We start from the raw sequence: 21,976 nt of genomic DNA on the forward strand, positions 1-21,976 counted from the left end.
TATAACTGTATTACTGCTTATTTGATTTTTCATGTCATTATTTGTTTTATATAGTTGGGTGCTCCCATTTTTGAAAAATACATATTTATGATTATTGCTGCTTCTTCTTAAAGTTTTCCCCTAACAAATATGTAGTGACCTTCTTTATCTATTTTGATCATTCTTTGTTTTAAGTTCACATTGTCTGCAAATAGAATAACTACTGCTGTTTTTTTCTGAGTTCCTCTTGCATGCAGTATTGGTTTCCATTCTTTGACTTTCAGTCCATGAATTTCATTTTGAGTTAAATGTGTTTCTTGATTGCAGCATATTGTTGTATCTTGTTTACTGATCCATTCTGCCAGTCTCTTTCTTATGATTGGTGAATTGGGACCATTTACATTGATGGTTGTAACTGTTTTGTTTTGGCTTACATTTGTCATATTATTTTCATGCTGTTGATTCCCTGACTTTCCCTCTGTTTGCTTGTCCTGCCTGGTAGTTTCTTTCTATTGATATTCTTGGAATTGTGATCATTTTTATCTCTGTGTAGAATATCTTTCAGTACATTTTGTAGAGTTGGTTTGGTGGTTATGAATTTCTTCTGTTGTTCTTTGTCATAGAAGTATCTTATTTCTTCATTAATTTTGAAAATAGTTTTGCAGGATACATCAACCTGAGTTGGAAGTTGTTTTCTTTCAAGACTTAAAATGCTTCACACCAAGCTCTTCTCGATGAGAGGGTTTGTGTTGAGAAGACTGCCATAATTCATCTGGGCTTTCCTTTATAGGTAATCTGTTTCTTTTCTCTAACAGCATCTAATATTCTGTTCTTGTGCTGAATTTCTGGGGTCTTTTATCGTTATATGCCTTGGTATAGATTGATTTTGATCATGGCTATTTTGAGTTCTATATGCCTCATTTACCTATATGTCAGATTATTTTTTTCGATGCTTGGGAAATTTTCTGCTATTACTTCTGCAAATAGTCTTTTTATGTCATTTGTGTTAACTCTTTTTTATTGATGTCAGTCAATTTTATATTGTCCTTCTTTGCATCATCTTGCAGCTGTTGGATAGTTTTTTCCTGATCCCTTGTTATTTTTTAAGAGATCTTTCCTTTCATGATTGCTAACTAGCTATTTTCAAGATTTAATTGTCTATCTTTAGTATCATCCATGTGGTTTTGAAAACTTTCAATGGCATTTGAAATTTACTGGATATTTGTTTGAACCTTTTTCATTCATTCCATTTCTGTCTTATGTTGGGCATTCATGGTTTCCACCATTTTCCTATGCTCCTCTATTTTTAAAAATCTATTTCTACTCTAGATTAGGTCCTTTATTATGGTTGTCATTTCTTTTTTTTCCCCAAGAGATTATTTCTGATCTGATTTCCTCTGTAGCCTCATGGATTCATTTCTTTATTTCAGTTGCTATCATTTCTGAAATTTTAGGTGCATGTCTTCCATTTTCCTTTATCTTACCTCTGGACTTGTTCTGGGTGGGCTGGAGAAATGATTAGTTCTGATTGTAAGAAAACTTGGTCTTTGATGTCTAAATTATTTTAATTTTTATTTGTTGCTGATGAACTGACTTATTATTTTTATATCATATTTCAGTCCAGGAAGATCATATTATAGAAGGCAATAATAGAGTATCATTTTGAGTTCCTTCCCAACAAAGCTGTCCTTTTCCCATGTACCAAACAAATATCATTAGAAATAGGAGTAGAGACAAAAGGTGAAATTTGTGAGAAATTGGGATTCCACAGATTTTGTAAGTATAATCAGCTCTTATTTCATAGTCAGAATGGAAATGGGATTCCAGTAAGTGTCATTTTGTTATAATGCCTATTTACTTCCCATTGGCAGAATATAGAAATGATTTATTTTTCTAATGCCAGCTAACTATACTAGGAGTATCTGGATGTCTCATTTATTTGGGGAACATAGGTCTTTAAGGAAGAATGTCTTAAATTATAAGTCCCATATATTATATTCCATAATGGACACATTTCATAATATTTATAAAGGTCATTATCCCCAACTTCTGCACTAACATGTATTGACCATTGTCCTGTGTACTTTAGATTCCCTCCCTCTTAACATTGTCAATAATCCTTATAATGTTAATCCACAGGCTCTTTCTTCCTTTTCAGTTCAGAAATATATATATTTTGTGTGTATATACATATATATGTATATATATTTGCATACATATAATTTGTATTGTTTTCTGAAAAGATCAGCACAAGGTTGGTATGATATGGCCGTAGACTGGCTAATGTTTTCTAATTCATGTTGTTTTGTTGAGGCAGGGTTTCACTATGCAGTTCAGGATGGCCTTGAACTTACTTTGTATCCCAGGCTGGCTTTGAACTCACAGTGATCCTCCTGTCTTAGCCTTCCAAGTGCTAGGATTATAGGTGTGCACCACCACACCCACCTCTAATTTGCTTCTGTAATACATAATATTCTTGTGTTTCCAATTTCTCTCTTTTTGAAATAGCATTCCCATTGTATATCATACTTTTATAAAAGCAAATTACCTTGTAGGAGTATCTATATTTATTTTCAGCAAAGGCAGCTTGTCCTAAAAGTCCTACTCCACTACCTATATGTTCGGTGAGGTCTCTTTTGGTTTCTGCATTTTGCCAATTTTAATAAACCCACCATTAATATTGTTGCCATTGGAAACTAATCACTTTTGTGCAATTTGGATAAAAAGAGTCAACACAAAATTTGGGGTGTCACATAAAAAAATGAACAAAGAAGTGTGGCTCCAAGATAAGAGCCATAGGGCTTCCTAGTCTTCCAAGCTGGTTGGTCATATTTATGTCATCTGGAATTTTGAGTTCACTAAAAATTTATCTTCATGTGGATGATAGGTGTGATCAGGTCCCACACTGTCGTGTATCCAGCCACACTTAAAGGGCGGATGGTTGTCAGAACAGATTTAGCTGTAGCAGGAAACACAGCCAGCTGCAAAAAGTTGACTGTTAAATCCAGGAATTTGTCATATCTTACCCTCTCCAATATCAATAGCAAAAAGTGATCTAATCAGTTTTATCCAGTTAATATTCTTTCTTTTTCCCTAGTAGAAAGAAGTTCTGTTATTTTAGCTCTAAGGATTTGGATCTGAAATACAGTTATCCCACAAAGGAAGTTCCCTTTGGTAGGTTTAAATAGGGCTTTTTTAGTCTAGAGCATGGAATTTTCTTTACCTAAATCACACTGAATAATGAGAGAATTATTTTCTAAGAGTAGTATAGAACTTAAATTTCTCCAACTATGAAGGCTTGATTCAAGTAATGTAGAGGATCTGGATAAGTAAAGTAGTATAAAAATATGATTAATGAGAAGACATAATATTATCATTTGTAGTTTCTCTGAAATCCTCAAGTTCATATTTTTATCCTTTAAGAAAATATACAGAGCAAATTCCAAGTATCTCAGACAAATTTTAAATGATCCACATGAAGGCTTTCAGGACCATAATAAATATGTTCTACGAGAATGAGAGTTAATAGAGTTGTTAGAAGGGGTTTTGATTTCTTTCGTCAGGATTCTTGATCGTCAGTGTAGTCAAAGATGAATATTACCTAGTTTTCCTGAACTCCAGTGGATGTGCCCCCAGAAGGAGTTGGTGTACATTTGCACCAAGCTGGAAAGTGTTTAAGCACTGAGCCAGGAGTGTTTTAAGTAGCTGCACCTCTGCAGAATTTTGACAGACAAAAAATAGAAAGTTTTTTTTAAAGGTAACAAGAGCAAAACAAATCTAATTTTGTAATAGTTTTAAACAAGGAAACATCATTTTTCTACAGTAATATAATTTTTTAACCAACCAATCAAAGAAAAACTAATTTGTTTTTAAAATTAATTTATCTTTATCTGAAAATTATATTAAAGAGAAAAATAACTATGAATGCCAAAAGACTTAGAACAGGCATGGTTAAAGAGCCAACAACTATTCACAATTGAAAAAGAAATTTAGTTATGTCTGTACTATATTTAATATTAGAATTGTGCCTGATAACTTGTCAAGACATCAAACTTCTAGGCAGCTCATAACTTGGGAACATTAAGTTAAAAATGCATTCATATAAGCACAGATTAATATGTGTCTCCTGACTTCCAGGGGCCCTCTAAAAATGCCAAAATTAGTTCTACACCAAAATTTTTTCAAGCAAATTGAAAATTTAAGATAGTTCAATAGTACCATTATGAGATAAAGCCAAAGTGATAAAATTTTTGAAAACATATTTAGTGAATTATAATTGACATGCAATAAACTGCAAATATTTAAAATATGCTATTTAGTAATTTTGACATAGGTGTAGAAGCATTAAAACATACCTTCAATGAAAATAATAAACAAGCTGGGTGCAGTAGCACATGCCTATAATCCTAGCACTTGGGAGGCTGAGGCAGGAGGATCTTCTGAGTTCGAGGCCACCCTGGGCTACAAAGTGAGCTCAAGGGCAGCCTGAACTGCGTAGTGAGACCCTGTCTCAAAAGACAACAAAGAAAAGAAAAGAGGACAGGGGACGAGAGGGGACGAGAGAGGTGGGGAGGGAGGAGAGGAAATAATAAACATCCACCACTCTTGAAAGTTTCCTTGTATCCCTATGGAATGCATTTTCCCCCTTCCAGCTTAACTCCTCTCCCTAGAAAACCACTGCTCTATTACCTGTCACTCTAAATTAGATCATATATTTTGTAATTTTATATAAACAGAATCATACAAGTTACTAATATATACTCCTAGGGGTAGCTTCTGTCACTCAGCATAATTATTTTGAGACTTATATTGGAGCGTGCCTCATAGTTCATTCTATTTTATGCAGAGTAGAGCCCCATTATGTAAAGACTATTTATTTTACACTCCCTGTTTTTTTAAAGAGACTTAAAATTTATATATCTTTATGGAGTTCATTTTGATAATGTAATACATGTTGTGATGGTTAACCTCGTGTCAACTTGATTAATTTAAAAAATGACTAGGGATTAGTAGAGCACATTCCTGGGTGTCTCTGGGAGGGTGGTGGAGGTGTGACCATGGCCACTGAATCTGGCCCCGTCCTCTCTGGCACTGTTCTCCTGCTCGGCTTCCCAGCCACCATGAACTGAACAGCTCTGCCACACTCTTTTATCTGTTACCATAGACCCTGTCCCCTAAAACCGTGACCCAATTTAGGCCTCTCTTCCTTTAGCTCGTGGTGTTGGGCATTATGTCTGAGGGGCAGGAAAGCTCATACACATGTATATGTTATAAGAAAATCAGAGTAATAGGATTTCCTCCAATCAAACATTAATCCTTTCCATGTGTGAGAATTCCATTGTTTTGTTTTCTTGTCATTATGAAATATAGATTGACTTAACATATATTTCTGTACTGCACCTAATAAGAAACAGAAGTAATTTCCCCTCTCTAATGGGGTGCTCAAGTCCCTCTCCCCTTCCAGTCTCTGGAATTCAGTTCTACAGGACTGACTTTTTACCTTGCACAAGTGAAGACACGTGGTCTTTTTAAATCTGGCTTATGTCACTTAACATAAAGACCTCCAGTCCCATCTAGGTTGCTGCGTATCACAGGATTTCATTCTTTTCATGGCTGAGTAATATTCCATTATAAATGTGTACCATGTTTTCTTTATCCATTCATCCACTGAAAGGAATCTAGGTTGTTCATATACTTAAGCAACTGTGAATCATACTGCAATAAACACAGAAGTACATGTATCTTGTTGGCATGGTGAGTTCATTTCCTTGAGATTTATACCCAGGAGTGGGATTGACCATATGTTAGCTCTAGTGTTAGTTTTCTGAGGAATCACTGTACTGTTTTACATAATTACTGTACTAATTTAGATTCCTACCAATAGCATATGAGTTCCCTTTTCTCTCCAATCATATCAGAATTTGTTACCTTTTCTGTTTTGTTTTTTGTTTTGTTTTTGGTTTTGGTTTTTTTGGTTTTTGCCGGTACCAGGAGCCAAGCTCACGACCTTGCGCTTGCCAGGCAGGTGCTGTGCTGCTGAGCTAAATCCCCAGCCCCTCTGTTTTGTTTTTGATGATAATCATTCTAACTGAGGTGAGATGATATCTTATTGCTTTTTATTTACATTTCCCTAGGTATGTTAACCCATTTTAATTGAATTATTTGGGGGGTTTTGTGTTCAGCTTGTTGAGTTTCTTATCCATTTTAGATATTAATTCCTCGCCGGATAATAGTTTGCCAGTATTGTCTCCCATTCTATAAGTTGTATCTCAATTCTGTTGATAATTTTCTTTAATGTGCAGAAGTTATATAACACCATTTATGTATATTTACTTTTGTTGGTTGTGACTTTGGGGTCCTGCCTAAAAATTCGTTGCTAAAGCCAGTGTCTTGAAGTGTTTTACCTGGTTTTCTCCCCGGTGATCTTAGTCTCACATTTTGCTCTTAGAGTCTTCGGTCCATTTTGAGTTTGTTTGGGTAGAAGGTGAGAGGAAGGGAGCTAGTTTCATTCTTCTGCATGTGCAGTTTTGCCAGTTTATTCTAAAACTGTCTTTTCTTCCACATATCTTTTTTGGCACCTTTCTAAAACATCAGTTGTGCAAAACATCAGTTGTCTGTGAGAAAGCAGATTAACTTCTGGGCTGCCTATTTTGTTCCATGGGTTTGTTGTTTTTATGCCATTATCTTTTTGGTTTGTTTGCTATACTTTTTTTATTTTAAGGAAAATTTAAAAATAACAAAATAGCAACATAGACAAAAATAAAACAACACAAAAATGATAAAAATGATACCAGGTTTCAAAACAAAATGATAGGAATTAACAGTGGTTGTTATATTACATATTGTTATCTTCAACAAAGCTGCTCAGATTACCAGATGTAAGAATGCAAGATTGGTTGAACTATTAACCAGAATAAAAAAAAAAATTTAAAAAATTAGAAATGATACAGAGCTTCACTAAATAATATGGTAGGAATTCAACCATGGTTGTTATATTGCATATTGTTGTCTTCAAATTAGTTGTTCAGATTACCAGATATAAGCATGCAAAATTAGTCAAAAAATTTAAGCATTAACTATTCATTTCAATGAACCAATAGATATCTGCAGTACAATTCTCCTAGCTATTCCTCTATATGCATATATATTTTCCCTTCTTTCTTTTTCTCTTTTCCCTCATCCCAGTTGTTCCTTCCATTTGAGCAATTTCTTTCCCCTTCACAATATCTATTGTACTTTCTAATTTTATTTACTCTTTCAGGTTCTTACACTAGGGAGATGTTACAATGTTTACACATGTGGGTCTGATTTATTTCACTTATGGGTATTGTCTCTAGTTGCATCCATTCACCTATAAAAGCCTTGAGTTTATCTTCTTTATAGCTGAATAATACTCCATTGTATAAAAATACCACATCTTTTTTACCCATTCCTCAGTTGATGGGCATTTGGGTTGTTTCCAAGATTTAGCTATGACAAATTATGCTGCTATAAACATGGGTGTACAGATATTGCTGTGGTATGATGTTTTTAATTCTTCTGGGAAAATACCCAGAAGGGGAGTAGCTGGGTTAAGTGGGACCTTTAATTCTAGTCTTGTGAGGAGTCTCCACACTGATTTCCACAGTGGTTTCACCAGTCTACAACGTGTTGAAATCAAGTATTGAGAAGCACACAGTTTGTATTCTTTTCTGCTCAAGATCACGTTGAGTGTGTGGGTCCTTGTGGTCTCATATTTGTTTTAGGAGTTTTTACTATTTCTATGAAGAAACTCAAAGGTATTTTTATAGGAATTGTGTATATATATCTTTCCATGGGGCTATCTTTCCATGCTTTGTATCCTTTATCATTTATTACTATTTTAAATGCCATGTCACCACTACCTTTCACAATCACAAGAAATATATCCCACTTTTCTTGAGATTTTAGCCTGGTTCTTTTGTACCTGTGGTGCCTTTAGGGGTGACTGACATGGTACATTATTTCTTTTTTATGTTTCCCATCCTTTTTTGTTAATGCCTATTGGTTATATAATAACAGGTCTCATTTTGGAAGATTTGTACATGTACCAAACATCTGATCATTTTCAACCTCTGTTCTAGTTTCACATTGAATGCATATATTTTGATCGTATTCTTTAGTCCATTACCTGCTCTTATGTTTTCCCTCCCCTTTGTTCCCTTGTACGTTCATTTCATCTTTTTTAGATTCCACATATTAGGCAGAAAATGTGATACTTCTCTTTCTGAGTTTGGCTTCTTTTGCTCAACATAGCGATTGCCAGATCCATACATTTTCCTGCAAATGTCAAAATTTCGTTTTTCCTTGTGGCTGAATATTATTTCACTATGGCTGTATACCACATTTTCTTTATACATTCACCTATTGATGAGTACCTAGACTGATTCCATTGGTTGGCTATTGTGAATTGTGCTACAATAAATATGGGTATACAGTTAACCATTCCACCCTCTAGTGTGGTGACATTAATTCATCTGGTATATACCAAGGAATGCTACAGCTGGACCAAATGGTAGCTTTTAGTTGAGCGAGGACCCTCCATATTGATCTATAATGGTTCTATTAATTTACATTCCTACTGGCGGTGCACCAGAATTCCTTTATTCCACACATCCTTGTCAGCATTTATTGGTGTTTTTTTCTTTACTCTTTGTGATAGCTATTCTGACTAGGGTGACATGGAATCTCAATGCAGTTTTGGTTTGCATTTTCCTAAAGATGTTGAATATTTATTCATATGTTTACTTGCTATGTGTAGTTATTTTTTGAGAAGTGTCCATTCTATTCATTTTCCCATTGATTGATTGGGCTGTTTATTTGGTGGTGTTTTGAGTTTTTATATGATCCAGATATTTATATGTTCCATCTCTTCAGTCTGCTAGTTGTTTGCTGTGTAGGAACTTTTTAATTCGATTTAGCACTATTATTTGTTTCTTGCTCTTTTTTCCCATGCTATTGGAGTCTATTCAGGAAGTCTTTGCCTATGCCTCTAACTTCAAGTGTTCTGTTTTCTTTTAGCAGTTTCAAAGCTTTACACCTAGGTCTTTGATTCATTTGAAATTGATTTTGCTACAACATGAGAGATAGGGATGAGCAGTAGTTTCAGTCTCCTACTAGTGGATATCTAGTTTTCTCCAGGACCATTTGTTAAGAGACTTTTCTCCAATGTGTATTTTGGCTCCTTTGTCCAGAATCAGGTGGCTATAGTTGTATGGGTTTGTTTCCATGTCTTTCCTGTTCTTTCAGTCTACCTGCCTATTTTTTTTTTTTTGCCAGTACCTTGCTGTTTTTATTACTATGGCTTTGTAGTGTAATTTGGAATTGGGTATTGTAATGGTTCTGGCCTTGCTCTTCTTTCTCTCTTCTGGGTCTCTTATATTTCCAGGTGAATTTTAGAATTTTTTTATTTCTGTGAAAATTACCATTGGTATTTTGATGGGGATTTTACTCAGTCTGTGGATCAACTTGAGAATGTGGCTATTTTACCAATTTTAATTGTGCCAACTCATGAACATGAGAGGTCTCCCATCCTTGAGTATCTTCTTCAGTTTCTTTAACATTGTGGAATTTTCACTGTAGAGGTCTTTCACCTTTAACTTCTTGGTTAGATTGATTGCTAAGGTTATTTTTGTAGCTATTGTGAATGGAATTATTTTCCTGATTTTTCTCAGATAGTTCATTATTGGAGTATAGAAAAGCTATTGATTTTTCATTGTCGATGTTGGATGCTGCTGAATTTGTTTATTAGTTCTAAAAGCTTTTCGGTGGAGTTTTTAGGATCTTGTAAGTATAGGATCATTTGCTCTAACTAAAATTTCAAGAAGTATATTGAATAGGGGCAGTGAAAGTGGACATCCTTGCCTTGTTCCTGATTTTACAGAATATGCTTACAATTTTTCCCTATTCTGAATATTGTTCATTGTGGGTTTGTCATATGTGGCATTTACTATGTTGAGGTATGATCCTTCAAAACTTAGTTTCTCCAGAGCTTTTATCATGAATAAATGTTGAATATTGCACAAGGGTTTTGCTGTGTTGATTAAGATGACTGTGCACTTTCTATCCTTCTTTGTATTTGTGTCTGTATTACATTTATTGATTTGTACTTGTTTAACCATTGTTGCATCCTTGGACTGAAACCACCTTGATCACAGTGTATGATATTTTTAATGTGTTATTGAATTTGGGCTTGATTTCATTAAGGGCATGTTATATCTATGTTCATCATAGATACTGGTTAGTTATTAGTTTTCTTTTGTTGTGCCTTTATCTGGTTTTGTTATTTCTTTCATCAACTCACAATTTTCATTGTAGAGATCATTTACTTCCTTGCTTAAATTTATTAGTAACTACTTTTTGTCATTCTAGGGAATGAGATTGCTTTCTTAATTTCATTTTCAGCAAGATTTTTGTTATATGAAAATGCTGTATTTTTGTGATAGAGCATCTAGGTTTTTCTACATCATCTACTAATATGGATCATTTAAATTCTTCCTTTCCAATATATATTCTCTTTCTTTTGCCTAATTGTTTTTCCTAAAACTCCAAGTATGATAGTAAAAAAGAGTGGCAAAAGTGCACATCTTTGTCTCTATCCTGATTTTAAAGGAAATACTTTTACTTCTTCCACCTTTAGTATGATATTAGTTGTGGGTTTTTCATATATAACCTTAATCATCATGTGGTGTGTTCCTTCCTTATCTACTTTGTTGAGAGTTTTTATCATGAAGCAATGTTAAATCTTACTGAAAGATTTTTCTGCGTTTATTGAAATATTGTTTTAGTCCCACATTCCGTTGATAGGTTGCATCATGTTTAATGGTTTTATATGTATTTAACCATCCTTGAATCCCTAGGATGAATCTACCTTGATGATTGTGTATAATTTTTTGATGGGCTGATATATTTGGTTTGTTACTATTTTACTGAGGAAATCTGCAACTCTATTCATCAAGAATAATTTTTATTTTTAGTTGTACTTTTATCTAGTTTTGGTATCAGACTAATGCTGGCCCCATAAAAAAGAGTTTGGAATGGAACCGTTCTTTCCATTTGGGAATGGTGTCTTGGAAGAGTTCAAGAGAACTGCAAGTGTGATCCTTTGCATTTCTATGTAATAACTTGTTTTTCAGCACTGATTTTCTTTGTTTGGGTCTCCTCTCTTTCTTGGTTAGTCTAGCTAAAGATTTGTCATTTTAAAAAATGTATTTGTTTTATTGATCTTTTAGGTTTTTTTTTTTAGTTTCAATTTTATTTATTTTTGCTCTGTTTTTTCTTATTTTTCCTTCCCCTAATTCTGGGTTTCTTTCCAAGTTCTTGAGGTATAATATTTTGTAGTTTAGATCTTTTGGGGGGAGGTATATACACACTATCACTATAAATTTCCCTGTTTTTTGCTGTATCCTATAGATTTCAGTATGTTGTCATTTGCATTTGTTGCTAGAAATTTTCTTATTTCCTTTTTAATTTCAGTTACCCATTGGTAACTTAGGAGGATGTATTAAAGTTTAATCATATTTAATCAAAAATATGTATTTTTGTTCTTCTCATAGATTTGTAGTTTTAGTCTGCCGTAGTCTAAGAAGATAGGTAATATGATTTCTGTCCTTAAAATTGATACCAGATCTATGGCCTCACATATGATCTATCATGGAGAACACTTCTGTGCTAATGAAAAGAACACATATTCTGTTGCTTGCAATGTTCTATATTGTATATTACATCCATTTACTTTATAATATGGCTTAATTCAGTTGTTTTTGTGTTGATGTTCTGTCTGGGTGATCTGTCCCTGGAGGAAATGGAGTGTTTAAGTCCTCCGGTATTATTACATTAGAGGCTATCTTTCACTTTAAATCTATCTAATAATATTTGCTTTATACATTTTGGTGTTCTACTGTTTAAGTGGATATGTATTTAGAATTGTTCTATGTTGCTTTTATCTCTATATAATGACTGTCTTCGTTACTTTTCTCATTGCTGAGACAAAATGCCCCACACCCAAAGTTAAAGGAGGAAAGATTTACTTTAACTCAATTTGTAGAGGTTTCAGTCCATAATTTGCTGGTTCCAAGGCAGGATGGAGTGGCAGAGGGGCATTGCAGGAGAGAAACAGTCCACACAAATCAGGGTAGGCAAAAGGCAGCAAGAAACAAGCATCAGCTATCTTTTTGTCCTTTATATCTCATCCTGGGCCGCATAGAAGTCACACCCAGGCTGCCCCATCCCTTAATCCTACCTAGAACTATGCCAAACCAATCAGTGGACTAATTTAGTAATCACATACCCTAATCCCAGCATGACATGCTATAGATCCAGCCACCTCCAAAAAGTCCCACCTATGACCACACAAGGCCTTGGGCAGACTCCTAGATGTACACCATAGCAATGACCTTTTATCTCTTTTTACCTTTTTTGATCTCTAAAGTATGCTTTATCTGATTAGAGTTTAGCTTTTAGTTTCCCATTTGTGTGATAGATCTTTTTTTAATTCTTCATTTTTGGTCCCATGTGTATTTTTACCAGTGAGGTGAGTTTCTTGTTGGCAGCATATACTTGGATCCTGTTTTTTGTTTTGTTTTGTTTGTTTTTATTCAGCCAGTCTGTCTTTTCACTGGTGAATTTAAACCATTCAAGGATATTAGTGGTAGGTGTGGATTTCCCCCTGTCATTTAAAAAAATTATATTCTGCTCATTTTTTGAGGGTTTTCTTTGTTTTTCTTTTCCAAATCTATCTCATTATTTTTGTGATTTCTTAGTTTTCTATTATGTTAGGTTTGGTTATTTCTTTTTGTTTATCTGTTCTTCTAGTGATATATGTATAGTCCTGTGTTTTCATCATGGTACTTATCCTTTTGTTTGCAGGGTAGGATTCCCGTAAGTATCTGCTGTAAGACTGTTTTTGGTACCTGGAATTGAATTTAGGGCCTTGTGCTTGCCAGGCAAGCACTGTGCCACTGAGCTACATCCCCAGCCCAAAGGACTGGTTTTGTGACAATGAATTCCCTCAGTTTCTGCCTAAGAAAGACTTTCTAATTCAGTTTTAAAGATTAATTTTGCTGAGTATAATGCTTTTAGGTGGGAGGTATTTTTGTTCATTTTGAGTATGTCAAACCATTTCTTCCTGGCCTGTAAATTTCTGCTGAGAAATCTGCTGTTTCTTTATATATGACTTGATACTTTTTTATTTGCTATTTTTAGGATTATTTATGTATTTTACATTTGAAATTTTGACTATAGTATACCCTGGTGAAGGTCTATTCTGGCTGAGTCTAGTGGAGAATCATTTGACCTTCTTGATGTTGTTGTCTCTTCTCAATTTTTGGGAAGTTTTCAGCTATTAATTCACAGAATACATTTTCAATTCCTTTCCCCCTTTCTTCACCTTCAAGAAGCCCCATAATGCAGAAGTTCCCACCCTTTTTTGGCAGCAGGGACCAGTTTCATGGAAGACAATTTTTCCACAGATTGGGGTGGGAGTGGGGTTGGGGTGATTCAGTGGAGCTACACAACATAGATCCCTCACATGTGCAGCTCACAGTGGGTTCATGTTCCTGTGAGGATCTAATGCTGATCTGACCACATTTGGAGCTCAAGTGGTAATACAAGCAATGGGGAGCAACTATAAATACAGAGGAGGTTTTTTTCTCCTCCTGCTATGCAGCACAGTTCCTAACTAGCCATAGAACAATACCAGTTAGTAGTCTAGACATTGAGACCCCTGCCATAATGTGAAAGGTTATTTTATGGTGTCCCCTAAGGTTGATAGGATTTCTTTATCCTGTTTTTTCTCTTTTGTCTGACTTAGTTGATTCATAAGACTTATCTTAAAGTTCAGAAATTCTTCCAATTATTCTAATCTGTTTTGGATGCTCTTTGTTGTTTTTTTCTCATTTTACTGATTGAAGTTTTTAGTTTCAAGATTGCTGATAGGTTCTTTTTTATGATTTTTTTTTCTCATTTCTTTGTATCACTTATCTGCAGCTCCCTTCATCTTACAACTTTCTCTGGATCATAACTTTGAATTATTTTTCAGGCATTTCACAGGTTTCTTTCAAACTGATATCAAGTCCTGGAGAACTATTCTCCTTTATAGGTGCCATGTTTCCTTTTATACTATCCTTGCGTTAATGTCTGTACATAGAGTGTAAAATTGTGTCTTCCAGTTTTATGCAGTAGCTTTTCAAGGAAAATATTTTAAAATTTAAATGGAATTCAGGATATCAATTAGATAAGTGCTCTGGGTTTGGTTATAGAAAGGTCAAACACAAATATAATTTCCATATAATTTCTTCATCTTTGATAGCAGTGGATAAGACTGCCACAGTGCTGTAGACTGCAGCAGTACAGAAGGTAGTTGTATGAATTTGCAGACAACATAGCCTTCAAAAGGTGTTTGTCCTCATACTTCAGAGTTGAGTACTGATCATGTGAAGCTTGTAGTAGCAGCTGCATGGTCCCTGTGGTGCAGGATGTGGATAGGACAATTCCCTCAGGACAAATACAGATGACACCAAAGGTTGTAGCACCAGCACCCATGGTTTCCATGCCCCAGGATATGAAGGAAACCTTCCCCAACATTCCCAGGATAAATGTAGAAAAGGACCAGACCTCCCAAGAACTCACTGGATGAGCACAGGTGGTGCTAGGGTCTGTGGTACCAGCTCATGTACTTGAAGCTATAAAACACAAATGGGGAATCTACCATAGTTACTGTTGGTGATGGAAATTGTGGCACTGTAGGACCTAGATGAGGCCTTCTCCAGGTCTCAGGGGATAAGCATAAATGATGCCCGATCTTTGGGCACCAGTTTTGTGGTTTGAAGTCTGTGGGTTATGGAGAAGTGTCTCAGTCTTCCATTCATGTACAGGTAACAGCAGGGCTTGTGGCACTGACAATCATGTTCCTGCAGGTGTAGGACACTGGAGAGATCTTTCCTAGTAAAACCACTAATGCCATACAATCCTCATAAAACTGGTCCATTGCCTCACAGAGTCAAAGAATGAAATTGCAGACTCTGAAAGTTAAGAGAGTGTTTATTACAAGAACAAAAATAGCTCCCAATTAAGAAGGGTCCCGGGGAAGGTTGCCATGTGGCCGATTGGCCCAGAACTTTTTATGGACAAACAAATCATGGGAATCACTCAGTTTTCCAGTGGCCACCTATCAAAGGTGACTCCTGGGGTTTAAAAAGACCAATTGGAACTCAGCCTTTCTGAACCAGTTACTCAGCATGCAGAGTTTAAAGGAAACTGATTTTAATAGAAAACCAGTTACCTGTATTATTCTGCATTACTAAATTCCTCCACACTCAGCCATGAATGTTGTTGGGGGGCAGTTGCTTTCCAGTTTGCCTGAGAAACTCCTTTCCAGATCAAAGTCTCACTTTTACTGCCTATTCTTATTTTCATTTTTATTAATACTGGTGACTATGCAACTCTACTTCAGGCCCTTTCTCTAGCTAGCTGCATACTCAAGTTAACTAACTATATTGCCTTTTGCACTAGTTCCTAAAGGCTGAGCATGGGTTTTCCTGGGACTTGTAGCTTTGCGATTTATAGTCCTGGAGTTACAAGAGATGGCTTGGATGTCTCCAGCTTACCAGGGGCAAGCTATGTTGGGGATACAAAGCTGTAGTATTTATATATCATGGATGGACCCTTTCTCTGGAGCTTGAATGACAGGATTTTGGCACCAGCAGTTGTAGCTCCAAGGCTGTGAGTTTGGAAGGAGACTTTCACTTGTAGCAGTGGCTGATGTATTAGTTTTGAGTTCTGAAGGCTGGTTGGGTTCTAAAGTTAGTACCTTCTTTAGAGTACAAGAGTTTGATTCAGACCAGCCACACCCCAAACTGTATTTAAAGCTGGTAAGTACATGGAGTTCTTTTGCAATTAGGACTGTGGTCTGCTGCTATTATCAGGGTTTCTGGCCCTTTTTCACTTCCTTCTACCGGCAGGGCTGTGTTCTCTGGCCTTGGAGCCAGTTGAACTTGTGAATTACTTTGGTCTTTCCAGCAGGTTGACTTTCTGACTATGCTGTACAGGTTTTTATCACACTTTTTGCTAATTTACACAGTTCTCCTTCCCTCTTTTCAAAATACAGTTTCTCTTTTGCTTCCTTGACTCTTCTTTGTGGCAAACACACATACTTTAGCTCCCTCTCTACCAAAAGTTGTGCCCCTCTCAACCAATTTAGGCTATTACCCGCCTAAAAAGTGAAGAACAACTTCTCACTGTTTCCTATTAGGAACAGAGCTAAGTTCAGGAGAAATCTTTCTCATTTAGGCACAGATCAAATTTTAGTTTTGCATCAATGTACCTTAGGTATCTGGTTAACCTCTAGAAAGACCTATAAATAATTTTTGTCAACTTGACCATACATGAAATCTTCAACAAGTTCCTTTCCAAACCCCCTTTACTCAACTTTCTTATGGATACTTTTATTATGTATCCAAACTTTTGTCTGTACTCCACTTTTCTCTGCTGTTTTGGAACCACGGTCATTTTTATGACAAAGATGTCTCTACTTGCCTGGACCCTTTGTCATGTTCTATAATTTTCTTTATAAAATGCATCTCAGGTTTCTAATGTAATTTCTCTTCTTTAGTGTTATTATCAGTCCTTAGCAAGACTAATAGTTTTTAGATATGTGTGTTTTCTTGTGCTGTAGTTTTTAAATGTGGAAGCAGATCCAGACATATGTAGCCTTTTTACAAAATTCTGTAGGGTCAAAAGACTTGCATGTGTAGACTTTGAACTTATGTTTAATAATCGATGCTTTAACTTACTTAGAAGTCACCTAGACATGTACTGAATATTACCGTAGTATAAATAATCTTAACATTTTCGATTAGTGAAAAGGTTTTTTGAAGCTATGAGAAATTCATTTATAAATGCTTACCCTATTTACATTTACTTGCTTTACCCATTCCTAACATTATCTGAATCACTCATGGAAATTTCGAAGCATTAAACAATACTAGCCAACATCTAACCAGTTTTACAGCCTGAGAATGTCCTCCTCAACAAGAGCTCTGTAAAGTTAAATACATGGATAGTTTGTTGATCAGGAGACACAGCTGCTTTTTATTGCACTGACAGTATTAAGCAAGTCTTATCTACGTATGATTTTCCCAAGTCATGTAAACGTGAAGAGTAGTTGGGTTCTTGTTATTTATAAGTAGTCTATTTCTAAGTCAGTATGATACAAGATATAGACAAGACACAGATATAAGCACATATAGGTGTAACACATGCACACAAAAATACATAAAATGTAGACAAAAAGCAAAGATGCTACAGTTTTCATTTACATTCATCCTTTGTCAGTTTCCAGAGTTTTCCCTTTGGACTACTAATCTGATAACTTTGTCTATAGCCCTAAGGGATCCTTAACCCTAAATTTGCATTTGTAAAGATACACCCCTTAAGTCAAACTGCGAAGGAAACTTACATCTCAAAGACACAGAACTTTACATAAATGACATTAAAGGAAGCGGTTAAGTAAAAGTCTGGTGAGGTCAAAAGGTGAAGCTTATTTTGCAAATCTGATAACTTTTCTTATTTTAAGAGCTAGTTACCAAAGGTGGAGATGCTCTTAAAAATGGAAATTTGTTTTACATAGCCAAAATGTCAGAAAGTCCTACTTTCAGGAACTGTCTATTTGATGAGTCCTCCTAACCCAGTTTGTTCTATAATCAGATGAAACCCTTTAATGCATAGGGCAAAGAGCATTTTCTCTGCTCACCCAACCTTAGAGACTACCTGGGGCAGCTGCTTTGGAGATCTCTAAAGTTTTCTCTTCTTGATTTAGTAAATTACAGGCTTCAGTTAGTTGAGAAAGAGTTCTGAGTCTCAAAAACTTTCTCCTGCTGAGAGAAGGAAATGTGTGCACTGAGTTTCTAAGAAATCCCTACCAAGAAGTGGTCCCCTGTGGATGGGAGAGGGATTCTAACAGATGCCCTACTTGGAATAGTATGGCTTGGGACTTGAACACTCAAAAGATGATAAAATATCCTTACTATTTGGATGGTTTTGGTATTCCAGGAAGAGGAAAATCTATGGGATGGGATTGAGCACAGGAAAAGTGGATCCAGCCCATGTCTGTGTGAGACTGGACTTGTTCTCCATTAATGAACACTGTGATTTCCCCCACAGTATTAGAAAGTGAGGCCCTCCTGAGCCTCCTCAGAGTACCTATGTAAGGTTAAAGGGGTGGGGAAGATTAAAAGGAGGAGTCAGGGTGACAGAAGTACTGAATCCTAACCAGTAGGCTACCAGGGAGCATCAGTGGCCTTGGTATCAGGAGATCACTGACATGTCCGAAGAAATCTTTATTTCACAAACTTAAGAGGAAGAACAATAGGGTAACATAAATTTATCAGTTTATAAAAGTTGAATTGTTTTTATGAAACAATGGAATAAATTAAGGCCATTTGTTTATATCATTGAACTGTAAGGTTTTCCATTTGCAAGTTGCATGTAGGCTATGGACCAAGTCTTTTAGGTGGAAAGGTCTTCTTCAACTTTGAGTCTTAGGAGTTAATTCTTAGATGTTTATGTTTTAGCTAGGGCGGGGTGAAATAACAAACTGACCAGCAACCTGGAATAACAAGATTACCTTAAGTAAGCAAAAAGAGTCCACAGAGGAGGTGGGGGGAGAAATAAAAAGCTAAGAAGCCTTTGCATGGTGACCTTATAAACTGCAGTTTGAGAATGACCTTAAAGTTGTTCACAAGAAATCTTTAAATTAGGTAAGCCAATCAAATATTAAACTAGGCACACAGAGCCAAAAATGAGTTCATGAGAAAAGGTAATGTTACCATAAGCTCACCGTTATTAAACAGTGTAGGATTAATCTTGCCAGCCGAGAGTGGAGGAGCAGAGGGAGCCCCACTAAAACCATTTCTAGAGATTCCAGGGTATCTTGATGAGTTTAAATTAAATTTTGCAAGTTCTGTCTCCAGGACTTATTTTCAGGGTATTTCTCTCCTGATTGCAGAGAGTACCAGGGATGAGCAATATTACCAAAAAAGATAAAAAAAAGTTTTTATTTTTCCCCCCATCCAGTTTAAGGTAATATAAACACCCAGTAGGCTATATGTAGAGATCAAATTAATATTTTCATTGCATCACAATTTAGACATTGCTGGTCAGAATATGTACTTATTTCACAGCTAGAACCAGATCTCAGGCCCTTCACAATAAAATCCAAACTAAATAAGATATTTCCCTCCCTCTTTCTCTCATAATTGTCCAAGACTTCTAGCATAGCACAAAAGAAAACCAATTTAGGAATATCTAATACCTACCCCCATTGAGAAAAATGTAAAGCCAACTCATCCTTAAATTTCCCTATCTCCCAAATCATTTGAAAGTGAGATGCCACAATTATCACATGTAAAACCAGTTTGCATACAGAAACATTTCTATAACAGTCACGGTAACATTAGGTCAAATACAGAGGTTAAGGTAATGACACCTCAAGGTCAATTCCTCCCACTGTGTCTTGGGTTTATTTTGCACATTTATAGAGATAGGGGGTCAAAACAGTGAGTAATCAACCTTTATGTGTGTCTTTCCAAATGAACCAATAAAGTTTCTTCTGACACAGGAAGGAGGTTTATTATTTTGGGACTTTCCCTAAGAGGCCATTGCACCTGCTGGGGACTGCCACAAGAGGTAGATTATTAGCTATATCTTTTCAGGCTGGAGGGAACAGTGCCTTTGTCAGCCTTATGATTAAGCACTCAGAATTTCTACACTGATGTGTAGAATGCAATGGCCAAGAGGAAGATAAAAAAGTAAAAACGAAATTTAGATAATAGAGTAACAGAAAGAGGCCAAGTCCCACCAAACAAAAGTTCTGACAGGCAAATGTTCTCAAACAGTAAAAGTATATCCAGATCCAACAACCAACTCAAAATACATCAAAAGACCATCTCAAAACAAGATGACAGGAAATTAACAATGGTTTTTGTTTGTTTGTTTTGGTTTTTTTCCAGTGCTGGGAATCAAACTCATGACCTCACGCTTGCCAGGCAAGCGCTGTGCCGCTGAGCTAAATCACCAGCCACTAAAAATGGTTATTATGTTGCATATTGTTATCTTCAAAGTAGTTGCTCAGATGACCAGATATAGGCATGCAAAATTGATCAAGCGATATAAGCGCCAACTGTTCCTTTCAATGAACTAATAGAAATTAGTAAAAAAATTTTTTTCAAAAAAATAAATCTTAGCCAATATCTTCCTGAGGAAGTTTCATGCCATAAAAGACTGACACTGTGCATAGACCCAGTCTGGATGACTCTTCAAGTGAAAGACACCATGTTGAGTGTCAGAACTGTTGACATAACTCTCTACTTTAAATAATAACGTTCTGAGCCAAACATAGTGGCCAAATTCCATTCATACAGGCTCAGATTATGCTGAATGACATGTTCCACCATAAAGGAGATTTTAGTGACAGAACAAAAGAAAGTTCTGAGTTATCACCTTTACCACCTACTGTACCAAAGTGAGGGTATCTGGTAGGTGGGCTCCAGCAAAAAAAAAAAAAAAAAAAAAAATCTATAGCTTTCAGATTTTATAGCATTCTTAGCTTTAGGGTTTATAGAGGATGGAGGTCTGCTAAGCTTATTGATACATTCTGAGAAATTTCTGTAATCATCGCGATAATGTTACGTCAAATTTAGAAGTTAAGGTAAATATTATTGGTAAATAACCTAAGGTAGCCCAAGATAATTTTGCTCTTACCTACAACTCCATCTCTCCACCATCCCGATGTTTTAATCGACCAAATTAAATGATCTGTATTGAATATAGAACTTCAGATCACATGGTAGTGGCACCAGCAAGCTTGCTTCAATTAGACTGGTTGTACTGATCGATCTAGAAGATCAAAGCTGCTATATGGCCTTAGTTCTGTACTAAACTTAGACTCTGAGAAGGGTGGAACCTCCTAAATGACCAGGACTCATTTCATTCAAAACATTAATTCAGGAACATCATGGGTGCAGCAAGATCATTAAATCAGTCTGATACAATTTCAGTCTCTCTTTGAGAAAGGGAAAGAAAAAACTGTACTAGGAAAACATCAAATTAAGCTTGGAAAAGCCTAAGTTCTTGAAATTGAGATGATTTAGCAAATTTCCAGCCCTATTTTGAACATAAATTTTCACTTTCTCCAAGGTGAGGATTATTAGCTGTATCTGACTACGGTTATTTTTTCCTTAGTGGAACTAGGTATTTGTCAGTAGAAAACCTCATGGAAAGAGGCAACTTTAGTAGTAAAGCTGTCCCTGAAACTTGTATAAAATATCGTATTGTCATCACCCACAGGAAAAGTTTTCCCATCAGCTTTCAATTGAGGGATAGTAAATGACCTTTCACTGTCTTGTTGCCTTTTGTTCCAACAGGTCCTTTGTCATCCAGCAAATCCCAAGCAGCAATCTGTTCATGGTGGTGGTGGACAGCAGCTGCCTGTGTGAGTCAGTGGCCCCCATCACCATGGCGCCCATTGAAATCAGGTATATCCTTTTATGTGTAGGCTCAGCCACTACAGCTGAAACTGGTAAGGGGGTCAACAGTGAGGAACCTGGGGGTGGAGGGAGACCGTCAGAGAGGGCACGGTTACGTCCTTCCCGCTGGTGAAGAGAGAGTTGAACAGAGCTTCGTGCCAAGTTTTGACCTCTGAAGTTCAGAGTAGGAACAGTAATCCTTGGAAATGTGCCTTAACTACAGTCAACATAATGAATCCCTTAAGTGTGAACGTTTAAAGGCTCAGAAGATCAGAAGACGCCCAGAATCTTGTCATGGCTTCCATCCTGAGGTAATTCTGAGAACTCTTCCTGTTCTTCTTTCCCATCAGATTCACAATGAGAATCTCACAATGGTCAGAGAACTACAGCTGAAAAGTTTACTCTTGGGAAAATAATCCCTTAAGTCTCCACTTAATGGTGTTTTACAGTTTATTTTT

At 36.1% G+C, this 21,976-nt stretch overlaps 1 protein-coding gene across 3 annotated transcripts in view; it reads left to right on the forward strand.

Annotated features, from left to right (window-relative positions):
• Cacna2d3 (calcium channel, voltage-dependent, alpha 2/delta subunit 3) overlaps positions 1-21,976 on the forward strand; it is a gene marked incomplete at its 5' end in the record, with an annotated part of 848,592 nt that overhangs the window by 825,100 nt on the left and 1,516 nt on the right. For all 3 annotated transcript variants that reach the window (XM_013515709.1, XM_013515711.1, XM_013515710.1), the window contains 2 exon segments: positions 21,417-21,529; positions 21,747-21,829. In XM_013515709.1, coding sequence (XP_013371163.1) covers positions 21,417-21,529; positions 21,747-21,829 — 196 coding nt within the window.

This window comes from Chinchilla lanigera, unplaced genomic scaffold (assembly GCF_000276665.1).
Source record: "Chinchilla lanigera isolate Chin_1 unplaced genomic scaffold, ChiLan1.0 scaffold00029, whole genome shotgun sequence".
NCBI lineage: Eukaryota > Metazoa > Chordata > Mammalia > Rodentia > Chinchillidae > Chinchilla > Chinchilla lanigera.